At 53.7% G+C, this 25384-nt stretch overlaps 8 protein-coding genes across 8 annotated transcripts; 4 read left to right on the plus strand and 4 right to left on the minus strand.

Moving 5' to 3' along the window:
- Positions 1–1596: 1596 nt before the first annotated feature.
- M421DRAFT_96216 (glycosyltransferase family 2 protein) lies at positions 1597–4220 on the plus strand (the record flags this gene model as incomplete). The annotated part of the gene is made up of 3 exons (XM_033598375.1): positions 1597–1689; positions 1738–1904; positions 1955–4220. The coding sequence occupies 3 exons, from the start codon at positions 1597–1599 to the stop codon at positions 4218–4220; spliced, it is 2526 nt and encodes an 841-aa protein (XP_033443554.1).
- A 171-nt stretch (positions 4221–4391) lies between these two features.
- M421DRAFT_425960 (uncharacterized protein) lies at positions 4392–5671 on the minus strand. The gene has a single exon (XM_033594254.1). The coding sequence runs from the start codon at positions 5422–5424 to the stop codon at positions 4774–4776; it is 651 nt and encodes a 216-aa protein (XP_033443555.1). The 5' UTR covers positions 5425–5671; the 3' UTR covers positions 4392–4773.
- Positions 5672–5908: 237 nt separating this feature from the next.
- M421DRAFT_75777 (FAD dependent oxidoreductase) lies at positions 5909–7181 on the plus strand (the record flags this gene model as incomplete). The annotated part of the gene is made up of 2 exons (XM_033597167.1): positions 5909–6133; positions 6195–7181. 2 exons carry the CDS (start codon positions 5909–5911, stop codon positions 7179–7181), a joined length of 1212 nt encoding a protein of 403 aa, XP_033443556.1.
- A 290-nt stretch (positions 7182–7471) lies between these two features.
- Positions 7472–8583, minus strand: M421DRAFT_328371 (uncharacterized protein). Its single transcript, XM_033589354.1, has 3 exons — positions 8210–8583; positions 8090–8120; positions 7472–8023 (listed from the first exon to the last, which is right to left on the minus strand). Exons 1-3 carry the CDS (start codon positions 8439–8441, stop codon positions 7762–7764), a joined length of 525 nt encoding a protein of 174 aa, XP_033443557.1. The 5' UTR covers positions 8442–8583; the 3' UTR covers positions 7472–7761.
- Positions 8584–9476: 893 nt separating this feature from the next.
- On the plus strand, positions 9477–11068 carry M421DRAFT_75714 (sugar transporter family protein; the record flags this gene model as incomplete). Its single annotated transcript, XM_033597159.1, has 3 exons — positions 9477–9753; positions 9809–10039; positions 10086–11068. The coding sequence occupies 3 exons, from the start codon at positions 9477–9479 to the stop codon at positions 11066–11068; spliced, it is 1491 nt and encodes a 496-aa protein (XP_033443558.1).
- Positions 11069–11238: 170 nt separating this feature from the next.
- On the minus strand, positions 11239–13132 carry M421DRAFT_104535 (uncharacterized protein; the record flags this gene model as incomplete). Its single annotated transcript, XM_033587034.1, has 2 exons — positions 11239–11883; positions 11933–13132. 2 exons carry the CDS (start codon positions 13130–13132, stop codon positions 11239–11241), a joined length of 1845 nt encoding a protein of 614 aa, XP_033443559.1.
- A 692-nt stretch (positions 13133–13824) lies between these two features.
- Positions 13825–15139, minus strand: M421DRAFT_425964 (uncharacterized protein). The gene is made up of 3 exons (XM_033594255.1): positions 14835–15139; positions 14209–14775; positions 13825–14148 (listed from the first exon to the last, which is right to left on the minus strand). Exons 1-3 carry the CDS (start codon positions 14950–14952, stop codon positions 13874–13876), a joined length of 960 nt encoding a protein of 319 aa, XP_033443560.1. The 5' UTR covers positions 14953–15139; the 3' UTR covers positions 13825–13873.
- Positions 15140–15917: 778 nt separating this feature from the next.
- M421DRAFT_9816 (uncharacterized protein) lies at positions 15918–18048 on the plus strand (the record flags this gene model as incomplete). Its single annotated transcript, XM_033598582.1, has 2 exons — positions 15918–16521; positions 17714–18048. 2 exons carry the CDS (start codon positions 15918–15920, stop codon positions 18046–18048), a joined length of 939 nt encoding a protein of 312 aa, XP_033443561.1.
- Positions 18049–25384: the final 7336 nt, after the last annotated feature.

The following is a 25384-nucleotide window of genomic DNA, read 5'->3' on the forward strand; positions in this document are numbered from 1 at the left end:
CAAAGTGCAGCCACTACTGCAGCGCTGAATGGACTGTGTGGGCCACGGCACAATGCCGTCCAGCAGGGGAGACAGGTCATCTCATCTCATCGCTTGATGTTGAGGGCCCTCTCCAAGGTCTCCACCGAATGCCCGTGTTGCTTTTCTAGCTCTTCTTAGTGTCTTACATGCCACTCGCTATAGCGGCTAAGGAGAAAAGGGGAGGGCAAACGTGCTGCTCCGCCCGCTCGTATTCAATCAAATTGACGGGTGACAGCAAGCCCCTGCCGCAAAGCTCGCTGCCCGGCTGTGATGGTAGAGGCGCGCGCCATTGGCCGAGGCCCTTATGTCAGCGCGCATTCGAATGCATTCTTGGCAATGAAACGCGCTGCAAGCTACACCCGGAAAGCGGCAGGGAAGGCGAAATTCCTGCGCACCATGATGCCATTATTGGCACGTAGCATCCAGCAGCAGCGCTCATCGTGCAGGAGCAGGTTTGAGGTCTTGTCGCCGATTCCGCTGTCAGCTGTCGAAGACTGGGCGCTGCCTTTGTACACTCAGACGCCTAAGGCAGCGTGGCCGCCCTGGTGTACCACTGTTCCGCGCAACAAAGGTACAAAGGGAAGGCACAAAAGGACGATCAGGAGCATCTTCAAACAGAACGACCGTCCGCGCTACAGACCTCACGCGCCCAACGGCAGACGGCGCACGGGGGCGTCGTCCTAAAATAACCGGCGAGGCTACTGTGTACATTAGGCTGACCGGCGTGGAGCTCTCGCGCCCGGGGCACCACTCACGCAGCGCATGCCCAGCAGCATCCGTGCCGCGATCTTGCTTTGGGGAAGGGGAGGCGGCCAGTCTGCCCGAATCAGGCGGGTTCCCCCTGCGACGATCGCGCACACTGGCACAGACTTCACCAAGCCCAGAGACACGATGACACTTTGGGTGAAGTCGGCGGTGGCTCACTAGTGTTTCCGCCATTCGTGCCTGTACAAACAAGCCCGGCCCCCTCGTGCAGTGAATTCCCTTCCTCCCCCAGGCGCACCTCCCCCCCGAAACCTGCAGCTCGTCTCCCTTGCGTGCGATCTGTCATGAAATTGTGCTGAACGCTGCTTGTTTCTTGTTTGAACCCCTCACACTCGTTTACCTGCTTGAACAGGAGGTGCATCAGCATTTACCCGCCCAACAAGTCCCGGCAGTACATCCAATATCGACGACGCCGACCCTCACTGTCAGCTGAACTAGCCTGTCTTTTTTGGGACTGCATCTTCTCGTCTACACCCCTCGGTACACTCTCGGTCCCTGCCTCGATTTTCTAGCGCTGTGCGACAAACAGTCCTGCGAGCGTGCGCTGTGTCACCCCACCCGTCCAGCTCTCCGCCGCCCTGGAGCCGCAAGAGCAAGTCAATTGCCTCATACCTCGCTCGCCTCTCGACTTTTGAACGTGGCTCTTAGTCGCCCTCTGCTGCATCCGCATCCAGAGTGTTCCAGCACCCCGTCTCACCGAGAAGCCCTCATCGTACCATCGGCAGCTTAAGCTAGAGCTTTCTGCCTCCACTCGCTATACCCCGCCTAACGACCTCAAAACGACCATATACACTTTAAAACTTCTCGAAGATGTGGGGTTACGCGGAGCCCGTCGTCCGGGCCCTCGTGTCGAGGGCAGACGACAGCATCCCAGATATCACAGATCCGTGGGCAACCAAAGATGTGAGGAGTCTCGCAGCAGTAAATCAGTAATGTAGCTAACTCAAACAGATTGTCTATGTATCTATCGTCGGCACTGTTATGCTTGCCGCACTACTCGAGTGGTTCCTCTGGGTTGCCGCATTCACATACTGTCTGGTCAAGGTCTTCCAGAAGGCTGAGACTATCAGTGTTCGTCTTCTGGCAGTCTTCTTCGGTATCCTGTTCTTCTGTCTTCGGTACGTCCCGCGATTTTGCCAGCTTTCACGTCCATCGCTAACCTTCCCAGTGCCATCTTCCTGCCCATCATGGTTGTCACACTCCCTTTGCCTTCTCAGGTTGTAAAGTACTTCCCCCAAGAGATGGTCGACTTCCTTCAGTGGTTTGCTTTCTGGTCATTTGCTGGTCTCTTGACAATCCCGTGGCTGTTCTGCGTCTACCAGCTCGTCACCCATTCCGTCGGCCGCGCCAGGAGGATCAAAACTGTGCTCGATGAGGCTTCGGCTCCCAAGGTCGTCATAGTTATGCCCTGCTACAAGGAGATTCCGGAGATTCTTCTGCGAACATGCGACTCGCTCGTTGACTGCGAGTACCCTCCTTCTTGTCTGCACATCTTCCTGTCCTTCGACGGAGATCAGGAAGACGAACTATACCTGAACACCATCGAGAAGCTCGGTGTGCCTCTTACCCTCGACTCGTACCCCAAGTCCATCGATGTCATCTACCGTCAGTGCCGTATCACCATCTCTCGCTTCCCCCACGGTGGCAAGCGCCACTGCCAGAAGAGGACCTTCAAGCTCATCGACAAGATCTACTCCGAATACCTCAAGCGCAACGACAACCTCTTCGTGCTCTTCATCGACTCCGACTGTATTCTCGACAAGGCCTGTATCCAGAACTTCATGTACGAGATGGAACTCAAGCCTGGATCCAAGAGAAACATGTTGGCGCAGACCGGTGTCATTACATCCACAACTGAGAAGAACTCGCTCATCACCCTACTCCAAGATATGGAGTACATCCACGGTCAGCTCTTTGAGCGTTCCGTCGAGTCCGGTTGCGGTGCTGTCACTTGTCTTCCCGGTGCCCTTACTATGTTGCGTTTCTCCGCTTTCCGTAAGATGGCCAAGTACTACTTCGCCGACAAAGCCGAACAGTGTGACGACCTCTTCGATTACGGCAAGTGCCATTTGGGTGAGGATCGTTGGTTGACTCACTTATTCATGATTGGCGCCCAAGAGCGATACCAGATCCAGATGAACACCGGAGCTTTCTGCAAGACCGAGGCTGTGCAAACATACGGCTCTTTGCTCAAGCAGCGACGCCGCTGGTTCTTGGGTTTCATCACCAACGAAGTTTGCATGTTGACAGATATTCGTCTGTGGAAGCGCTACCCCATCCTGCTGGTCGTCCGTTTTATGCAGAACACCATCCGCACCACCGCCCTGCTGTTCTTCATCTTAGTTCTCTCCCTCGTCACAACATCACAGAAGGTCGCCAACCTGCCTGTCGGGTTCATTGCCATTTCTCTCGGCCTCAACTGGCTGCTCATGATTTACTTCGGCGCCAAGCTCGGTCGCTACAAGGTCATGCTTTACCCCCTCATGTTCGTAATCAACCCCTTCTTCAACTGGGTCTACATGGTTTATGGTATCTTCACCGCCGGTCAGCGTACATGGGGAGGACCTCGTGCAGACGCCGGTACCGCCGATACCACTGTCACACCTCAGCAGGCCATCGCGCAAGCTGAGGCTGCCGGTGATGATCTCAACGTTGTTCCTGAGACCTTCAAGGCCGCAGCTGAGGCTCACAAAAACCGCCCCGGACCCGTTCCTCTCCAGCCTACTGCCGATATGGAGGGTCGCTTCGCCGCTGCCGAGAGGCTGCCCAACGGCTGGTACCAGCAAAACAACGATTCTGGTCTCACATTCCCGAATATGGCACCTCGCGACCCCAACGCTCCTCACATCCCTCTGCACCCTCGTTCTTCCATGGACTCGTTTACCTCGACCGGCACCTCCGCGAACAACTCCGTCTACATGCCCCGCCGTGTCGAATCCTTCATGGACCCTGAGGATGCTCGCATCTACCACAAGACTCAGGAGACCCAGAAACCTGCTGGTGGCGCTTTCTTCGAGGAGCACCGTCAGCAAGGACCTTACGAAGTCGGCATGAGCTCCGGAAAGGGCGGCTACACTGAGTCGGTTGAATCTCTCTCCAGCGACTCCATCTACGACAAGCAGCAGGCAAATTCACAGCAGTATCAGCGCACATCGCCACTCTCCAACCAGGCCGGACAGGGCGACCTCGCAGCGCCCAAGGCTGCGTACAGCCAGCAGAACAACCGCGATTCCAATGGCTCCGTGCGCCAGGGGCGCAGCCCGCTCGCACAAGAAAGCTACAGGAGCGCACCTGGTGACGAGCTCGGTTATGAGATGACACAGCCTCAAAATCAGAGCCTGATGCGAGACGTCTCTCCCGCCCCCGTGGGGCACAACAGGAGCGACTCGACAGATTCGAAGAAGCGCAAACGCCTCACCAAGGACCGCAAGTAAATGCGATCTCTTTCTTTGACAATCATCTACTTTCGCATCTACACATCAAAAATCTGGACATAGGCGATGGCGTTCAAGCACTTTCGACAACGGTCTGACTTTCCACATGACCTGCACAGAGCAGGGTTCCCGGCGTTTGAGCGGCCGACACATTGCAATCACTTGCATACTTCTTTACTGTACATATCATTAAGCACCCATTGGCGGAGTGTCTTGGCTTGGTTGGATACGACGTAACTGTAGATCATGACTGGTTCGCTCGCTACCATTATTTTCAACAAGCTCGTGTTGTAGTATATACGTGAGAGCGTAGGGCGCTTAATGTTTAGAGGTCTCAGGACTCAATTCAATGATCACCTCACAACTGCGTTCGCTCAACTTTGCCAGTGTGGTTTATTGCACGGATGTCACATTGCGTACACGTAGTCCTGGTACCTTTGCAATGAGATCGCCATCTCCACAAGGTCTATCGAAACATTGACATCGCACAAATTTACATCGGATACCTCCCGGGACTACAGGTATCAAGCTGGCACTACAAGCAGCTTTTCAGTCAAGCACCAGCACCGGGCTGATCGATCTTCCTGAACAACTCAGGGTGATCCATCGCATACTGCACGCCAGCAGCCCAATGGTACAGCTTCGCAGCAATCACGTACCCCTCCTTCGCCCAGCCCTCCAATCGCTCATACAGCTCTGCCAATGGCACATTAACCCGCAAGATATCCTCCCCTTCGTCCAAGTGCTGCTCCGGCTCCGGCTCGCCCTCCTTCAAGTGCACCTCCATCATGCACAAACACATGTTCGCATTCGTCATGCCCGGATCCGCAGCCACAGCCGGACTCGTACTGACCACCTTCCCCTGGTAGCCTGTCTCCTCGTACAACTCCCGCACAGCAGCTTCCTCGGGCTTCTCATTTGCATCGATCAGGCCCGCGGGCCATTCGACCGTTGTTGCCTCCACGGGTGGCCGGAACTGCAGGACCACAATTGTCGAGGGCGGCTTGGAGGGGTGGTAGATTATGTTGCCCATTGCGACAGCATCGACGCCAGCTTTTCCACGTGTCTTGCGCGACGCGACTTCCCACACGCGCGACACGCCTTTGGCATCGATGTAGCCGACTTTCTGCAGCTTGACCCATTTGGCCTCGCTAGAGGGCAGGTCGGTAAATGAGGTCACGCGGGCTTTGGATTTGCTTGCCATGATGGATTTGTGGGTTTAGTTTGTGCTGTGTCTGTTTTTCTGGTCGGAAATGGTGACTCGACAATGGCTGTTAGGACAGGTGGCTAGTGATGTAGCTATGGTGGGGTGGCTTCACATTTGCCGATGACGTAATATGATCAGGTATGGAAGCTGCCACGAGCGATATTGCTGTTACTGACTCCACTGCGATAGGCTTGAGACCAGGTACCTGAATTCAGCACTGAAGAGCATACAAACTGATCCGTCGATCTTGAGCTGGTGCTGGAGTTTCAAACGCAGGTCCCACACTAAAGCCCGGAAAGTTAGCGGCGGGAACTAATCGCGTAACGTCACCTCACTCTGATGGCATCTGATCCCTGATAAGCACCTCCGTGTAGGTGGTTCTCGACTGCGTCCTGACTTAATCTCTATATTTGATTTACTGCTTACGTTGTCATATGCAAGGGTTTGAGCGTTTGTTCTTGTTCATCCATTGCTGGACAACATGACATCGACACGTGCTTTCTCGAATTCTATCTTGAAAGCAGCTTCAAGGCGACAATTTTCCTTGAGTATCAGGCGAGATGCAGACTTCACGCATGCAGTTGTCGGCGGCGGCGTAATCGGACTCGCAATCGCTCGAAAGCTGCAAGAAATAGAAGGTGCATCGACGGTTCTGATTGAGAAGCACAGCTCAGTGGGCACAGAGACAAGCTCAAGAAACAGCGAGGTAACGTGAGCTTCCAATAGTCTGTCTCTTCAGCTCTGAAACCAATACTGACCACTCTAAGGTGATACATGCAGGACTTTACTACGGAACCGACTCGCTTAAGACAAAACTATGCTTGAGGGGCAAAGAGATGTTGTATGGTCTGTGTCAAAGATACTCCATTCCTCACCGAAACACTGGAAAATGGATTGTTGCCCAGGACTCCGCACAACACGACGCAATCCGCAAGGTACATGAGTTCGCCTCTAGCATCGGCGTCCCAACCCGCTTTCTCTCTGCGAAAGAAGCAAAGGAGCGCGAGCCAGACGTCCGCGCCGAAGCAGGTGTGCTTGAAAGCTCATCAACGGGAATCGTGGACTCTCACAGCTTGATGCAGTTTCTGGAAGGCGATTTTGAAAACAAAGATGGCGTGTGCGCATTCCAGAGCCAAGTCGTCCGAGTCGAGCCTATCAATGCCGGACGCGGAGGTTGGGAAATCACGACCAGTAGTCCTGACGGCGAGGAAACAACAGTTACAGCGGAAACCCTCATCAACTCTGCCGGACTCTACGCCGTCTCGATTTCTAATATGATCTTGCCCTCTGATCGACAGCGGAAAGCCTTCTACGCAAAAGGAAGCTACTTCAGCTACTCTTCCTCACGCCCAAAACCCTCCACCTTGATCTATCCCGCTCCTGTTCCCGGTCATGGCGGTCTCGGCACGCATCTGACGCTCGATATGGGCGGGAGAGTGCGCTTTGGGCCGGACGTCGAGTGGACCGATTCGCCCACGGATTACACGCCCAACTCGAAGAATCTCAAAGCTGCAATTGACGATATCCAAACTTATCTTCCAGGGGTCGATAGAGATGCGATTGCACCAGATTATGTTGGTATACGACCGAAATTGGGACGCCTGGCGGCAACAAGTGGTAAAGACTTCCAGGATTTTTACATCGCAAGAGAAGAGGGATTTCAGGGGTTTATCAATTTGCTAGCCATGGAGAGTCCTGGGCTGACGAGCAGTCTGGCGATTGCAGAGGAGGTGGAGGCATTGTTATATAAGTAGATCTACACAAAGCGTTTGCGTCACTGGGTGACGATCGACGTAATTCGCCAGGTGATGGAGTATGAAGGGCAAAATATGTGCGATTTGTGATGAAGTTCAGAGTCTGAAAGGCGCGCATTGTATCGATATAGGCTATTTGCAGCACGCCAAACCCGCCTCAGGCTACAAGAACTATGGGCACCTGACAACTTGCGCTTTCTCGACTCATCAAATCGACCGCTATTTCATACAATTGTAGCGACGGCTCTTTCCTGCTCGACTTCTTCAAAGCGTCCACGATCCGTATCAAGATCCATGCCCTTCGACGTCACCCTCTTCGGCGTATAGGACACCATTCATGCTGTAATATTGAGAAGTATTGCAGTGGGCATAGATTGATGGACGAGCAGATCAGATGCCGTACAGATGTAGAGGTTAGGCTAAGGCTAATAGAGGCTGCTCAGGGTGTATGAGCTTGTTATCTGCTAACTTAGCTCAGAAGAGTAATCTGGACCCAATTTTTTCTTCTTTAATCTGGTCTTGTCTTATATGTATCGATCAGCTTTAAAAAAAAGGAAGACCGCAATACCAATCTATCAAGTCACGAACCTGCACCAGATTCGGCTATAATTGGTTGTGCATTGCCGGCCACTTGAATGGCAACGACGTACGGCGAGGCGACAACTAGACTCTTTATCTTCATTCCGCCCACAGGCGGCCGCTGTGGCTCGAGACGACCATACCAGATGGTAGAAGGGCGTGCAGTGGCAACAAGCGAGTGGACCAGGCAGCTACAACCAGCCGTATTTCTACTTGAGGCTGCTGTCTGAGGGACAGAGCTTGAAGGCCAACGAAACAAAGACCTTCGTTAAGATCAGTTATTAGGACAGACGTCTCCAGGAGAACCATTGAATAGCAGACAAGCTTACATGACCATTTTCCATATTAAAATCCGCATACCTGCAAGAATGTCAAGATTGAACAAAATTACAAAAACTTGCTCGATCGTTTGTTCAATTTACGCTTCCCAACACGCCTGACTGGCTCACATTTGATGCTAGAACCACCCAAGGGTCGAAAGCAGATCCGTAAAGGACCACAAGTTGGGTATAAGCTTTGCCAAGTGCGCCTTGGTGCAAGTCTCAAAGGCCAGCTGAATGTGAAGGCGCGAATCAGGTTATTCCCGGTGATGGCAATCGATCCCTGCCTCATTTTGAAGAGCCCGTCAAGATGTGATCGAAATTCGCACGACACGTAGGAATTGGAGTCTGAAATGCGCATGGAGCGTTGCTTCCTCGAAGGAAACGCGGGCTCCAGGGAAGAAAGGCTACCAACGAAGGATAGATTTCGACTGCTCGCAACCAGACACTGAACACTAACATTTGCACTCCATCCGGATCATCATCGCTCGACGGCGCGAGGAACAGCTCAGCACATCGGACGCGGATTCTTCCTTCGTGCTTCACCCAATAGCTGCGCCTCCGATCCCCCTCGCGAGTCGCTCGACCCTGCGCATTTTCGTAGCGCAAGACACAGGTGCACCTCCGACACGACCTGATTCGAAGCTATCGAAAGTCGGAGGTCTGGAGGAGTCGATATGAGGCTTTTAACCCACCGCCACCTCCGACTTTGGCTTCGTGTTCAATCCCCGAGATCTCCCCAGGTTCTTTCTGGGGCTGGAGATGTCTCGGTGTTTCGGAGACGCTAACAGCCTTCTTCAACGTCCATTTGAAATCGCACTCCGTGCCAACCTTCAAGACCATATTCGATAACGCAGGAGTGAAGGACTTTGTGAAATGGCAAGCTGAGGCTCCACGACTGCCGATTCTACGGCGTCCTGAATTGCGCCCGGAGGATGCATCAGCAGATCAATACGACAAGTCAGCCGATGCTCCAGCCCATCAGCGCGCACTAAGCTTTCGGGCGCACCTTGACATAGCAGTTCTGCGCCGCTTACACGTACCAAGCAACGCTTAGCACGTCTTGGTGCTTGCTAGCGACGACACGAACGATGGTGGCGCCACTCACCCCGGACATTTCTGTCATATAATTGGCGGAGCCCACCAGCTTTGCGGGGACGCACGGGTGGGGACGTCACGACGACGAAAGACGACGGCCGTGCGACGCCATATCGACTGCAGGCATAGCGAATTGAAATTGAGTCGCTCTAACGCCGCTCTGAATGCTGCGAGCTCGGGGGTGGTGCACTTGGCGGCTGGGCCCTAGGGAAGACGTTAAAAGGTGGGCTGTTCCCCAGGTTTGAGGCCGCATCGCCAACTGCTCTCCAGACGCAGACGACTCACTCCACACCCCATCATGGCAGACGAGAAGTATGGCGCCGAACAGCGCGAGTACGCCCCGCCAACGCAGGAGAAGATAGGCGCAGGTCGCTACCTCGCGACCCGTGTCACCACGCTCAAGCCCGCCATGGCCAAGGTGCAGAACCCCATTGCATTGTTGCGGCTGCTGAATCTCCAGCAATGGATGTTCTTCCTGGTCGCGTTCTTCGCATGGTCGTGGGACGCGTTTGATTTCTTCACCGTGTCGCTCACAGTCGAAGATCTTGCTGAGACTTTCGGCAAAACCAAGAAAGGTGGGCAACACGTGCGAGAAAGTACGAGAAAGAAATCAGGTCTGACTGATTTTAGACATCACGTGGGGTATTACCCTTGTGCTCATGCTGCGTTCGGTCGGCAGTATCATCTTCGGTTTGGCTGCTGATCGTTACGGACGAAAGTGGCCCTTCATCATCAACAACGTCTTGTTCATCGTGTTGGAGCTGGGTACTGGATTCTGCTCAACATACGAGCAGTTCCTTGGCGTGCGAGCTCTCTTCGGTATTGCCATGGGAGGACTTTACGGCAATGCTGCTGCAACTGGTGCGTAGTTTTGTATACTGAGTACAACCAAGCTGACTCAACCTAGCTCTCGAAGACTGCCCCGAAGCCGCCCGCGGTATCATTTCCGGTATGCTGCAGCAAGGTTACGCCTTTGGATACCTCCTGGCTACCGTTTTTGCCCGTGCCTTTGTCGACACCGTCGGCCACGGTTGGCGTCCACTCTTCTGGTTTGGCGCCGGCCCACCCGTCCTCATCATCCTCTTCCGCCTGTGTCTCCCCGAGACCCAAGCGTACCAGGAGCGCAAGCGCATCCGTGAAGAGGAGCCCAACGCAGCCAAGCTGTTCGTCGAGGAGGGCAAGCACGCGCTCAAGAAGCACTGGATGCTGCTCGTCTACATGGTGCTCCTGATGGCCGGGTTCAACTTCATGTCGCACGGCTCGCAGGACTTGTATCCAACAATGCTTTCCAACCAGTACAACTTCTCGGCCAACCGCGTCACCGTCACACAGGTCGTTGCAAACCTCGGCGCTATGACGGGCGGTACTCTCGTCGGATACAGCTCCTCCATCTTCGGCCGCAGAATCAGCATCATAGTCATGTGCGTCATAGGCGGGGCGCTGCTGTACCCATACACATTTACTAGCAGCAACGCCGTCATCGCCGCGGCCTTCTTCCAGCAATTCTGCGTCCAGGGCGCGTGGGGCGTCATCCCGATCCACCTGATGGAGCTCTCGCCAGGTTCGTTTCGGACGTTTGTCGTCGGCACGAGCTACCAGCTGGGCAACCTCGTGTCGTCGGCGTCGTCGACGATCGAGGCCACGATCGGCGAGCGCTTCCCGCTACCACCCAAGGGCAAGGTGGCGCGATACCAGTACGGGCTGGTTATCTGCATCTTCATGGGCTGCGTGTACGCGTATGTCATCCTGCTGACGCTCCTGGGGCCGGAGCACAGGGGCAGGAACTTCGACGTCGCCGCGGACGAGGATATGGTTGCTGTTACGGGCGTGGAGCACAAGATCAGAAACTACAGCGTCGACGAGGATGAGCGCAAGGATGTTCACGTTTAGGGAGAGTCTCAGTTGCGTCCATCTGCAAAGACCTCTAGGCCTTGGTTAGCACTATACTACACTATGTAGCACTCGGAATCGCATCAAGCATCGTCGAACATGTCAAATCTTGGAAGATTCCACCTCATCGTGAGACCATCCGTCCCGTGCTGCACGCTAGCAGAGACGACTCACTTGTCCACGCTGCCACTGCTCTGCGCCAGCTGATCGAACTTGCTGCCGCCCAGCGTGTCAGCGCCCCAGGACTCGCTCTTCTGCAGCAAGGTAACCATCAGCTCCTTCAGCTCGGCGACGTCGCGCTGCAGCTTCTTGACCTCGAGCACGGCCGTGTCGAACTCGACATTGGGCTTCGAGGCCTGGACCTTCTTGTCCCAGCCGTCAGCCTCAAAGTCGCATTCGTGCAGGACCTGCTCCCACTCGTGCGTGACGTCCTCGTCGGCCTCGCCGCGGTTGCGATTGCTGCGGACGCGGCGAGCGTCGCGCTGCTCGAGGAAGGCCGTCACAAGCAGCAGCGGGCTGTACAGCACGGCCATGACCATGTCGTTCAGGTGGTCGTAGCGCGCGCTCGGCATCCACCACTCGAAGGGCAGGATCAGGAACAGCATTTCGATCAGGTTGAATGGGGCGATGAAGACGTTCTCGTCAGGCGCGCGAACGAATTGCATTGTCTTTTGGCTGAAGAGCGCCATGTATTCGTCCGTGGCGTTGCCGGTTATGTCTTCATAGGCCGAGTTGTAGAGCGCGATGAGGATGTTGAGCAGGATCACCATGACGACAAAGGTGAAGATGTAGTAGAGGATCAGGCCGAAGGGGGGCTGGGGGCGTTAGTTTGAGCGTGGAAAGAAGAAAGAACTGGGAACGTACGGCGAAGTTGTCGAAGCCCTCGAACTCGGGACTCTGCATAATGGCGTTCAGCATGGCTTGCATGACGAAGCCCATGTCGTTCATGACCTGGTCCTCGGCGATGTCGAGGCCCATGAAGGCCTGCAGGAAGCCGACGAGGACGACGAACAGCAGCAGGAAGAAGATCAGACTCTCGCGAAACATGACCTTGAGCACGACCAGCATGGCGCCGAAGAAGCGGAACGTGTCAAAGTACAGCAGCAGGCGCATCCAGAACATGGGGGCGGTGAAGGCGAGGAAGTTGTAGCCTAGCTCGTTGAAGTAGGCGCGCGGGCTGGCGCGGTCGCCGTGGTGGCTGTGTTCTTCGGCAGGATGGCTGACGGCGACGATGCGGAAGACAAAGGACACGGTGAGCAGGGCGTAGAGGGTGCTGTTGAACATGTTCCAGAAGGAGAGGTAGAAGCGGCCGACCTTGTAGAACTTGTTGGCCTCGTCGCAGATGAAGCCGAGGGTGAAGAGGTAGAGCAGGCCCTCGACGACGTCGAGGTCGGCGTCGGCATTGATGGTGTTGATGGCGCCCGTGAACAGGCCCAGGTAGAGCAGCGAGAAGATGATCTGCACCCAGTTCTGGTAGCGCGGCACGCGCATGCGGTCCGGGTCGAGGTGGGCCCAGAGGTTGGTGTTGGTCTTGTTCTCAAACTGCACGAAGCGCGTGGGGTCCTCGTCGTCCTGGACGATCCAGCCGCGCCACAGGTACGAGATGCACTTCTGGTAGCCCGACGAGCCGATGACGGTCACGGCGTGCAGGTCGACGGCCTTCTCGACGGCGTTGGCGGGCACAGTGGGCTCGCCGTCGACGAGGATCGAGTAGCGCTTGAGCAGAACCTCCTCGAACAGGTAGTCCATGTCCTCCTCGGCCTCGATGATGCGCTTGGCCATCATCTCGGCGGCCACGGCGCGCACCCCGTGCAGGTCGGCGTCCCACAGCTCGGCGGCGGCCTGCTTCTCGCACCACTTCTTGACGATCAGCAGGCAGTAGACGACGCAGGCCGTCTTCTCGCCGCCGGCCGAGCCCGCGCGCGTCGCCGTGTCCAGCACGGCCGGGGTGATGATGGGGCTGTTCGCCTTGGTGACCTTGTCCTCCTCGAGCTCGTAGGGGATAATCTGCTCGATCTGGTGCTTCAGGCGCAGGCAGATCTTGGTCACCTCCTTGGGGTCCATGGACGGCGGGTGCACATGCTCGCGGCGCGTGGGGAGGACTGGGCCGTCAGCGTCTGCCGTGTCTGCCGTGCTTGCGGTGCTTGCGGTGCTGGGGGGGTCGAGGGGGCAGACTGACGCGCGTTGGCACCGTTCTCGAGGCGGATGCGACCTTCGCGCTCGCCGGCGCTGAACAGCTCGTTCCACGCGGGCATGGCCGGGTGGGGAGGTGAGGAGCTGGAGGGACAGAGGTGTAAGAGGTGTGAGAGATGTGAGAGGTGTATCGACGTATGTGCAGCGCAGCACTTCAATTGCTCTTGCAAGTGACAACGGCGGGCACGCGACACGGGCGCGAGCAGGATTGATAGCGCCGTGATGTCGTTGGCGGGCTGCCAGAGCTCATCGTCATCGCAGAGCTCGGGCCTCTGTTTCAGCTTGCACTTCGACTTCACGCCAACACGTGATTGGGGTGTCTGGATGCTGCATTCTGCATTTACACTTCTTTTGTCAACGTCTACGGTGCAATGCACCCGTCCAGAGAATCATCCACATGTCAGATATCCCGCGTTCGTGCCAGATACCCCGCGTTCGTGCCAGATACCCCGTGTTCGTGCCAGATACCCCGTGTTCATGCCAGATATGCCCTGTTCATGTCACATATGCCGCACATGCTCGACGAGTGCTCGACGAGTGCTAGACCAGCCCAAACGCCGGTGTCCGCTTTTGACCATGTCCCATCGTAATCGTCTCGTCAACATGCATCGTCTAGGCATCGGCTGCCGCCGCCGCCGCCGCCGCCGCGCCCACCTCGCCCTCGTCGCTCGAGCTCTCGTCCTCGTCGCCGCTGACCTGCTGGTTCTCGCGCTCGCGCTTCTCCATGAGCGCCGCCAGCTCGGCGTCGTCGTTCTCCGTGACGGCGCGGGGCGCCATCTTGACCTGGCAGTCGCCGCCCGCTTTTGTGATGCTCGCCTTGATGTCCTCGATGGCCTGCTCCAGCGTCGAGATGCCGACCGTCTTGTCGAGGCACTGCGAGGTCAGGACTGCACAGTATAGTCAGCACAGGCATCTAGCGAGGGTCAGTCACAGGACACAGGACGCACCGTAGAGCGGTGGCGACACCAGCTTGACCTTGACCTGGTTGTCGGGCGTGTTCTTGGCCTCGGCGGTGCGCAGGGCCTCCTTGACGGCGTCGATGCCCTCGTAGCCAAAGCACGTCACCTCGATGTCGGAGCGCACCTTGGTCGGCTGGGGCGTCAGGCGCTTGCCAATGTAGCTTTGCAGCTCGTCCTTGACCACGTCGTTAGGGAACGTCACGTCGTTCCAGACCTCGGGGTTCGTGATGCTGAGCTTGAAGGCGTCAATCGAGTGGCCGTATTTCTTGTTCAGCGGCCAGCCGATGCTCTGGTACAGTTCCTCGATGGGCGTCTGCGTCTTCTCCGCCACGTGGCGCATGATGCTGTGCACCATCTTCGACTTGTTGTAGCGCTCCTCGCACTTGACAATGTCCTCGGGCGACACGCGGCGCTTCGACAGGTCGATGTAGCCCTTGTCCTTGTCGACTCGGAGCACAACGACGACCTCATTGCGGCCCACGCGAATCAGCTTCTGGATCGATCGGATACGTCTGCGCGACAGCTCCGAGAGCAGGATCATGCCGTCGATGTTGTCTTCGCCCGTTAGCCTCTGCAACCTCTGCCCGCGCCCAGCGGTCCCGGGCTGCACCCACCGTACTCGAGCAGCTTGACGTATGCGCCCATCTCGGCAATCTGCTTGACGTTGACCATGACAAAGCTCTCCACCTCCGGGTACTTCTCCTCGTAGAACCGGCAATTTGTGAGAGACATGGTGGGCGGCTGTTGCTGCTGTGTGTGGGGAGGAAGTCTTGGGTGTCGCTCGACTGTTCGTTCGCGGCGGATGCGTCTCGTATGCGCAGAGTATCGTGGGCGTCGTGGGCGTCGTGACTTTCGTGAGGCTCTATGCGTGTTGCGCCGCGGTGGGGTTTGTTCGGAGCCAAAGACGGTCCGGCGTCGTGTGTCGCTGACTTTTGTGACTCAATTTGCCCACATTTCGAGAAATCAAGCGCGGGGCGGGGCGGCGGCGAACATGACTCGCGCGGGCCGCACGCTGCATCGTGTCCTCGACTCGACTTCATGGCCTCTCCGACTCCATGTGCCTTCATCCAATATTGCCCACAGCATAAGTCTTGCTGCTTGACGACCAGTGTAAAAGCTCGGACAGGCCATCAGGCTGGTCGAGAGTGGCCTCGCATTGCCATTCACCTTCGACCTGATCTCTTTCCTAATCAGAAGCTGAAGCTGAGACACCCGTGAACACCTCTACTTCAACTTCCATGGTCCAACCTTTGGTCAGTCTTGTCGGTCGTGGAATGGTACCCTTGAGGAGTCGACTTTCACGTTATCCAAGGTTTCTCATGTGTCACTGCTTCACATCAGATGTACATCTCTGGATTGGTATACCGTCCACTTTGGCACTTTCATCGTACTTCCTCAGTCGTCGCCCATATTAATTCTCTGCATGGAGCGTGTAATTACGGCACACGATTTCGTTCAGATCGCTCTGCTTTTACAACGGTGAATGATGCTTTCTGGTCAGCCTGCTCCACCCAAGTGAAAGCCACTGTTTGTCCCGTTGCCCTCTCCAGCACCGCGCACTCTTGGCACCCACATCCCACCACCTATAAGATACCCAATTCCCCGCCATCACCTTGGCTTCTCTACCGCGCTACAGACAGCTCTCAACTCAACTGACTGTACCTTCGCACCGCGATCACCCACACTCGTTCTTCACCATGCACTTCCCCAACACCGCCGCCTGCATCAGCAGCCTCCTCATGGTCACCGCGTCCGCCAGCACGCCCGCCTCCTTTGAGGTCCCCGGCACGGGCTTTGGTACCGCCGCTGTGCCTGGCGCGCCCGAGGTCGACACCACCACCACCGTCTTCGAAACGTCCACCTTCTACGTCACCTCCGCCGTCACCGTGCCCACGCCCCTGGCCAGCACATCCAGCGCCGTGGAGATCATCAGTGTGCCCGCTAACAGCAGCGCCGTCACAGCCAGCTCGTGCTCCGAGGCCGTGCCTCCCGCTGAGGTGACGCCCACGCAGTCGCTCTACGTGATCGGCAGTCAGACCTTTGTCCCTGTGACGCTCTGGGAGAACAGCACGACCCGCGTCATCTACCCGCAGAACAGCACGGCGATCGCCATCCCGACCGGCTATCCTGCCAACGGCACGAGCACGGTCGTCGTCACCACGTCTGTCTCCAAGACCGTAGCTTCCTCCACTTCCAATGTCTCCGCGACTGCGGAGCCGTCTGCCACCGTCAGCGAGGTTCCCGTCAACGGCGCTGGCAACGTCGCTGCCGATGCTGTGTTGGGACTGGGGCTTGTCGCTGGTTTCATGGCCTTGTTATAGGCGCAGCCCACAAGTTAGCAGTGTCTGAGCAACGCATACGCACCTCCTCCGCCTGCCTTTTTTTCCTCTTCGCACGACTCAGGGAGACAGTTTCCACAGCTCGTGTGATGCACACTGGAGCGTAATATAGAATTCGCCATGTTGGCACCGATTTGGACGGCGATGTGATGAGTGCATGGTATCTCAACCAACGTACAGACAATGGAAACATACCATCCAAAACCAGACATCTCCCCGTGATATATTTTTCACTTTCCCACTCTTCCTCAGCCAATACGCCACCACTCGCACACCCGCCATCTAACATAAATTGCTGTGCTGCCTTCGCTGATGCTTCTTTACGCTCAACATGTCCTCCACCTGGCATTCTCTGCCCTGCTACATTCTCCTTGCTAGTGTACAGCTGAAGAGACGGCTAATGCGCGTACCATATGTCAGCCTGGCACCTCAGTTCATACGGTACACTGTGAACTGCACCTCACGTGACTGTGTTAGTCACCTGCTTACTTATCTGGTTGTGTATATAATTGCTCGCTGTAGCTCCCTCAATACAACAACCTTCTGCCTCATTTGTATCTGCCCTGTGCTCCTACATCTAACAGTTATGAGCCTAGTATCCCTGCACTACGCTGCGATACTCAAATAAGATTGTTCACCCTTTTTTTGATTGATTGCTATACACGCTGTACACAAAGTACACGTCGTCCCTACAATCCTCCTATTGTTGCATGCCTGCTGTCGTCGCAACCTTTTGAGATTATATCTTGTCTACTAAGGCCATCTCCACGCCTCTAGTACTTTTGATTGTTATACACGTTGTACACGTCGTCACTGCAATCCTCCTGTTGCTGCGCGCCTGCTGTTGTCGCATTTACGCAACGCCGTGAGAACCAGTTCTCACACTTTGAGGTTTTACCTTATTTTCTCTGCCAATTAGCAAGGCAGCTCTTTTGCCACTATAGCTACTACAATCCTACAAGGTTCCGCAGACTGGATACCTTGGTACGCTGCCAAACGACGATACGCTACGATCAAGGGCGTATGGCAGTACTGCGATCCTGATTCAGCTACTCCGTCTCCACCACCTGTTGCAGAGCCATCTGATGAGGCCTCAGCGGACAAGTGGAAGATCTGGGAGATCAAGTCTAAACGCCAGGAGTTAATCTAAAAAGCAATTAGTAAGGTCAATCTTGAGATCCTACGCACTGTTGCTACGTCACACGTCCACCTCATTAATGGGGCGGAGCACGACGATCCTTGGAGTCAGCTTACGACGCTCCGAAAGCATTTCAAGGTCACAGACCAGCAGCGCAGGCTAGAGCTTGCTGCCAAGTACAGCGATATTCAGAAGAAGCCAAAGAACCAGAGCACCCAGGCCTGGCTGGACGAATACTCGCAGATCACATCTCAATGTGCTCAGGAGAGCATGCCAGAGATGACAGAGACCCGAGCACAGTGGCGATTCATCCATGCTGTACGGGACTTAGGAGATGAGGCATGGGCTTAAGCCCAGTTCCTCGCCATAGAGCAAGGCGAATCAAATGCCCTTCTGCCAACTCCTACCCTGCAGGATTTAATTAGCTAGTATCAACAAACAGTACCTACAGCCCAAAACGCAACTCAGCCACTAGGAAGCTTTACATCTCTGTCCATCACAGAGCCCAAGCTGAATAATTACCCAAAGAAGGACTAATCAATAGGTTAATCAACGTGCGTCTGTGGGCTCTACCTATCAGTACTCCAGTGCTTCACTCTTAATCCTGAGGCTAAAGGCAGGTTTAAGGACTTTAAGCCTAGCACAAAGGCCTTATCTAAGCTTATTGTATCCTTTCAAAACAAGGATACGCTTAAGAAGGTCAAGAAGGCCTACAAGGACGCTGGCATACGATGGACGTTCGACCTAGAGAAAGCTAAGGCTGAGATAGCTAAACGCAAAAACTCCGCATCACGTCATGCTCATCAGGCCGATACTGCTTCAGACTGTAGCTCCGATGGATACGCGTCCAATACAGCCTGTCTCAAGCAGCCCTTGCAGCTGCTGCAGTCCAATACTGCACTATCGCTGCACGCTCAATCGCTGCAGCACCGATGGGTCATGGACCCTGGATCAGACGTTCATATCTGCAACAAGGCAGGATCCAATTAGAAGCAGACAAAGCTTCCTTCCTCTCAAGACACTGTACAAGCAGGCTGTAACTTGTATCAGATACAAGCCTAGGGAGAGGTAACTCTTAACGTAAAAAGGGGCAATCAGACAGCCTCAATCACGCTTAAGAAAGTGGCATATATCCTAGGATATGTAGCTAATATCTTCAGCCTAAGCTGCTGCAAGAAGATCTACTTTAATTTAATAACAAACACGCTCTTTAGGGAGGATAAGTTACTATCTCTCTTCATAGACCTTAATTAAATTAGAGGTCACTAGTTCTTAAAAGCTCAAGACGCCAAACAGCCTTTTCAGGCTATGGCAGCTGCTTCTACTCAAGCAAAATCACCTTAAGTTGTCACTGCGATGAAAGCTCATCAGCTGCTCAGCTATCCAAGCCATCAGGCTATCAAGCATCTTAAAAACTCCACAACTAGCCTCACATTAGGCACTAACAGAAAAGGAGAACAATAGACAGATTCTTGCATCCCTTGCATCAAGGGCAAGATAAAGGAAGACGTTAGTCGACGTCCTTAAGCTAACAAGGCTTACTACCCTTTCTACTACATCATTGTAGACATCATTCAGCTCTAAAAGCATGGCGAGGCCTGCTACAACAGTGATGTATAGGCACTACATGCAGTATATAAGTACACAAAACTACATAAGATCTGTACTCTTAAGGATTAACACAAGGCTACTGTTGTTCCTACAATCACACGTCTCATTAACAAGATTAAGCGTGTATATAGCTACTAAGTAGCTATAGTCTTCATGGACAGAGACGTAGGATATGGACGAGCTGAGGCCAGTTTAGGCTCTTCTGCTCAAGAGATCCTCTTATTAGCTGGCATCAAGGTCAAGACAAGGTCTCCTGATACTCCTGCACAGCTAGGGGGTGCTGAGCGAGCTGGTGCTATCATTGTTACCGTCGCTAGGGTTCTTCGTATCCATGCTGGTCTACCAAAGATGTTGGCCAACGAGCTAGTCTGCACAGCAGCAAGGCTGCTCAACATCACGCCTACAAGATCTATCAACTAGCGCACACTACATGAGATGGTCACTGGCGTCCGCCCAGACCTCTCTCAACTCCACGCTATTAGAAGCCGTGGATTTGTGCTCAACAAGCACCTGGCTAGAGGAGATAAGCTTAAAGATCGCACTTTTGAGGGATTCCTCCTCAGCTATGACGCCTCAAACATCTATTAAGTATGGCTGCCAGCCACAAATCGCGTCATCTGCGTACGCGACGTACGCTTTGTAGACAAGCTTTACAAGGATAAGCCATCTGCTCTACCTGCAAGGTCTTATATTGTCAAGGCTGCACACATTCCTAAGGAGGAATACAATAGTAAGACTATCGTTGTCGCTCAGCCAGTGCGGCAGCGACAGGCTGCAGTTGCTCCAACTCCTGCACAGAAGCAAGTACAGCAACTGCCTTCTCCTACTACTACTGCTCGTAGTACACCTGATTCTCACGACTGTCCTGATCCGGCTGAGCAACAGCTATTTCAGGAGTCCTCTGCTGCTGCACAGCACATAACACCTAGGGGGTAGAACTCTAATAAGAACCCTGATGAGGACTCAGATACAATCAGAGCTGCTACACCTGACCTAGTCACGCATGCGCCATACGTCCCAGATTAACATCAGAACAACACTCCTTAACAACAAGATCTAGATCTCTCACAGGACAACATTATCACTAGCAGAAGACGCCGCTAGGCGCACTTCATTGAGGCTAGTCCTTCGACTAAGTACTATGCCTTTGCTGCTATTATTCAGTAATCACGTGAGGCTACTTCTCTTGCCTCAGAACTTAGGATCAAGCCTGATCCTACTCGCCTTCATCGAGATGATCTTCCTCCTCCACCACATCACTGGAAGGAGCTCCAGCACCACCCACACGGGAAGCAGTTTATAGCTGCTGCCTATACTGAGTTCGGTAACTGCTGGAACAAAGGCACCTTCGCAAAACCAGATATCACAGTCTCATACATTGATGACGCTGTACCTTTGATGTGGGTTTTTACCTACAAGTTTGATGAGGATGGCTATCTACTCAAATACAAGGCTCGCCTTGTAGTGCGCGGGGACCTGCAGGAGCAGTACGGCGATACCTACGCAGCCACTCTAGCAGCACGGCTTTTCCGAGCGCTTATGGCCCTTGCCTGTGCCTTCAACCTCAAGGCCATGCAATACAATGTGCCAAACGCCTTCCTCAACGCTCTGCTAGATCGTACTCTATATGTGAGAACTCCAGATAGATTTCAGCACAAATACGGTCAAACACTGCAACTTCTACGCGCTCTCTATGGCCTCAAGGAAGCTCCTCGCCTGTGGGCAATCCACTTCCAGGAATCGCTTCGAAAGCTAGGCCTACACCCTGTTCAGGGCTTTCCATGCCTGTGGATAAATAATAGGGTTATTCTCTTCTTCTATGTGGACGATATCATCATCCTGTACCACATAGACTATCAGGAGGACTTTCAGCAGCTTGAACAGCAACTAATCAAGCTCTACAACCTGCGCCAGATTGGCAATGTTAGATGGTTCCTTGGTATCCGAGTTGAACGCGTCCTGGCTAGCCGTCAGCTCTACCTTGTTCAGGATGCTTTTATTAATAAGGTCTGCACTAAGTACGACCTTATCCGTACTAATAGTAGATACCTATCTACGCCTCTCTCTTCTACTTCAAGGCTATTGCCTTACAATAGCCTTTTAGAGCTATTAAACACAAAGGCCTACCAACACCTTGTAGGCAATCTTGCGTACATTAAGGTCATGACTTGACCTGATGTAGCACATGCTCACTCTGTCCTTGCAAGGTTTCTCACAAACCCAGGACCAATACACCTCTCTAAGATCAAGCACGTGTGGCAGTACCTGTACGGAACTAGGTACCTAGCCATCAGTGCTCGAGGGGGTAAGCCTACACAGACCTACGCTACCAAGATTAATTCAACTACTCCAACCTTCTTTGGTGCTGCTGATGCATCATTTGGAGATGACATTGAGACTCGTCGATCGTCTGCTAGATACGTGTTCATGCTCTATGGCATGCCAATCGACTGGAAAGCTACTATACTTCGATTAGTTACTCAATCTACCACTGAGGCTGAGCTGTACGCTCTCTCAGCCGCTGGCGTTGAATCACAATACTGGGATCGCTTCTGCCGCAATATTGGCTTCACGCTGCATACCAAAAAGGCTCTCTAGTGTGACAATGCACAGACTGTACGCCTTGTTCAAGGTGATGCAGATCGCATCCAAACAAAGCTTCGCCATGTCGATATACACCAGATGTGGCTTCGCCAGGAGGTAGACTCTGGAAGAATCGCTGTCGAGTGGAAGCCTACTGCTGAGATGCCTGCTGACGGCTTCACAAAGCTGCTTCCTCAACAGAAACACAAGAACTTTATAGGCCAGCTTGGCTTGAAGGACATTTATCACTTAATAGTTAGGGACTCTCCTTGCCCTCTACCCCTTAGTTAGCTAAACTAGCTGCGCAGTATGTGTAAGCATCTTATTCTCTTAGTATTTTTCCTTGTTTTGTGAGGTTTCTATCTAACATAGAATCCTCAGGGGGTGTGTCAGCCTAGCACCTTAGTTTATACGGTACACTGTGAACTGCACCTCACGTGACTGTGTTAGTCACCTGCTTACTTATCTAGTTGTGTATATAATTGCTCGCTGTAGCTCCCTCAATACAACAACCTTCTGCCTCATTTGTATCTGCCCTGTGCTCCTACATCCGACACCATAGACTCATGTACCTTAGACGGTCACGATGGTGTAGACTGCAGTGTGTAGGGAGGAGACGGCTTGAGACATAAGATGCGCACCCCCGCATCCTGTGCGTACTGCAAAACGCAGATGCCAGCCCGCCTCGCGGCCATGCACGACAGACAATTTACCGTGCAAGTGCTCAGCCATCAATCCGGGTCCGGGTCCGGAGACGCCATCGCGTGCCAGGTCGCCAACGACGCGGTCCACAACGCCGTCGCCGCGAACCCGAATTTGAAATCGCCAATGCAAGCAGTCGCAGATAATCTGCGTCTGCTGTGGACTCACGCAACCTCAGAACTAGAGAGAGTGCGCAGTAAGGATGCCGTGGAAAATATGCCACATCGATTCTGGACAAGGCACTCAACAGCGTGAATGATGCTGTGGAACGCGCTGAAGTCCTTGAACGACGACTCACAGGGGACACCACGCTCAGCTCCATGTCTGAACAGGGAGCTGCCGCCCTGGCCACATTTGATGACCTCAAGAACCGTCGAAATATTCGTACAGGGAACTTGCTTGTTGTGTGCGATACGTGTTGCGTTGTTGTTGATCTCACTAGCTACAAGGTCAACCAAGTCGATCCTTCGCAGCTGGAGGAATGTGCAGGAGGTTCCGGAAAGCTCTGCGGCGCAGTGTTCCTTCGATCAGAAGTTCGAAGCACGCATGAAACAGATCCTTGGAGATGCATGGAACGTCCCCGCCGATTTGATCAAGTCTTTCATGAGCACACAGTGGGAGAATAAAATCAAACGCGGATTCGATGGGAGAAACCGAAATTGGAGGATCACACTTCCATGCGAGTGCAAAGTGCGGGGTGCACTTGCTCATATTGACTTGAGCCAGTAAGTCTGTGATAAGCCGGGACTCCTCCCAAGCTCACAAGCGCCTCCAGGGGTCATGTTGGAGAAGTATTTGAAGAAGTCATATCAGAAACTCGCCTCCTCATCAAGAATCAGAGAAACACGATTGTAGCGAGGAAGCGTCGCTTCCCAAAGTTAGGCTTAAACCGCTGCATGAGTGGCCTTCAAGCTGATCTGGTGCAGGCTATCGCTCTGGTCGATGGTTTGGGAAGTAGCAGATATCTTTACAACCTCCTGAATACTGAGCACTAGCACTACAGTATTGAAGTTTACAAGTCTAGTAGCAGAAAAATGTAGGTCGTTCCCTATCCTTGCGTGAAGTAGCTGAACTTGTCTAGATGGACCGCAACATGCCGAGGTGACGTGATGCAAGACTCTGTTCCGTTATCTGTCGTCAGATCGTCTACTGAGGCCGCTGATGAAGAGATTAAGGCGCTGGTTTCAGTCACGACTAACGATCAAAGACCGGCTGACAGTCAAAATCAGTACATATCTCTCAACAACGTCGGCAGCTCAATGGAGAGGTTTCTAGCAACGGCTCACGCCGCGACTCTCGATATGAACAATTTTGCAACGATCTCTGCTCTGTCATGAGGGGATACTTTCTATGGTGCTTTCCCAGATAGCCTAGTGGCGACCTCTGATCGATCTAGCAATAGAGCATATGAGCGTAGCTAGTCGTAGCTTGACGACGCAATGTCAGAAGCCATTTCGATTTACTCGCAAGAGACCACGCCAGTGGAACAGATAGGGAAAGCACATTTGGCTGGCTTCTTGGCGATGGATGTCGAGCTACGTGCTTTGTTCTGCAAACTTCTCATTAACCTCAGAATATAGCAGTTCTCTCACTCCGTCCAGCGGCCATTGAAGACTTGCCATCATTTTTTGGTCCAAGAAGCGGTTACTTGGCGAGAGAAAACCAGCGCACGAAGCAGAAGAGGCAGGCTACGTCTAGGCGAGGAAATTGCTGAAATTTTATCCTAACGGCGGAGGTCCATCCAGGGCTGGATTATGACGAGATAATCGGCGGGAAGAAAGATGTGGAAGAGGTTCGTTCTAAGGCTGCATATCTAAACACCTAGATGTCATAAATCCCGCATTCTGAGACTGCAAAAATTGCGAAGACCAGCATCTCACGAGATGCAGGAGATACCACAGGGTACCAAAGAATTGAAACAACCTTGACTGCTTTTGAGCTGACGCACGATGAAGGGTCGTCGGGCGGTAGTGACAGTAACAAGCTGCCCAACCTGGCCGAGATGGAGTGGTTCTTCCGTGCTTCCTCCCCGTTTCAAGGTCACCACAACGACTTTCGAAAGCTGCTCCTCGCTCCACCACTACAGCAAGTCATATCAACAATACCTACGGATTGTATGTGGCTCTCAATCGAACCTGATGGATCACCGATGAGCCGCGTGAAAGCATGCATTGAAGGTCGCAGTCGACTCAAGTAGAACTTGTGGCCATCGCAACCTAGAATGCATCATCTGGATCTTATCTAGGTCTGTCTGTTTTTGAATGTGTAAGTAGTGCGAGAACCGTTAACACGGAACCCCAGACCTGACGTTGGGAGCAGTCATGTGGTACACGTCTCTGGAATAAAGAGACACTGCGTGATATTGAATCAGAAACAGCTATTGCATAAGTAGGCCAGGTGTGTGTTCGGCCCTGACAGAGAACGAACAACTGTTATAGCTTACAGTGTAAGGCATCGAGCACGTAGACGTGTCAAGGCCCTATTCGACCTGTAGCTACATCGGATGAAGCTCGCGCAGATGTTGCGAAGTTGTTTACCACTGAAATACTTCCTCGTGCGTCCCTGATGATGATCCCTGAACGCGTCGACATGTTCTGGTGAAGGTTGAGATCGGCAATGCGACCGGAGTGGTTGCCGCGCGCACGGACTGAAGTTATGATTTGCTCTTCCTCTGCAGTACCGGTACCGGTACCGGTAGGTACCTACGCGTTTGGGCCCTGCGAACAAAACATCGCAATTGTCCTCGCTTGTTTGCCCGCTTCTTCGGACTTGGTGCACATCACCTCGCCTA

This window comes from Didymella exigua (genome assembly GCF_010094145.1).
Source record: "Didymella exigua CBS 183.55 unplaced genomic scaffold M421scaffold_52, whole genome shotgun sequence".
In the NCBI taxonomy this organism is placed as follows: domain Eukaryota; kingdom Fungi; phylum Ascomycota; class Dothideomycetes; order Pleosporales; family Didymellaceae; genus Didymella; species Didymella exigua.

Coding starts and splice junctions, on each gene's coding strand:
- M421DRAFT_328371 (XM_033589354.1), bottom strand. CDS start 8,441: ATGCGCATTTCAGACTCCAATTCCTACGTGTCGTGCGAATTTCGATCA. Junction 8,121..8,209: donor GGGTGGTTCTAGCATCAAAT/GTGAGCCAGTCA, acceptor ACATTCTTGCAG/GTATGCGGATTTTAATATGG. Junction 8,024..8,089: donor TTAATATGGAAAATGGTCAT/GTAAGCTTGTCT, acceptor ATCTTAACGAAG/GTCTTTGTTTCGTTGGCCTT.
- M421DRAFT_425964 (XM_033594255.1), bottom strand. CDS start 14,952: ATGTCTCTCACAAATTGCCGGTTCTACGAGGAGAAGTACCCGGAGGTG. Junction 14,776..14,834: donor CGTCAAGCTGCTCGAGTACG/GTGGGTGCAGCC, acceptor TAACGGGCGAAG/ACAACATCGACGGCATGATC. Junction 14,149..14,208: donor GGTGTCGCCACCGCTCTACG/GTGCGTCCTGTG, acceptor TATACTGTGCAG/TCCTGACCTCGCAGTGCCTC.
- M421DRAFT_425960 (XM_033594254.1), bottom strand. CDS start 5,424: ATGGCAAGCAAATCCAAAGCCCGCGTGACCTCATTTACCGACCTGCCC.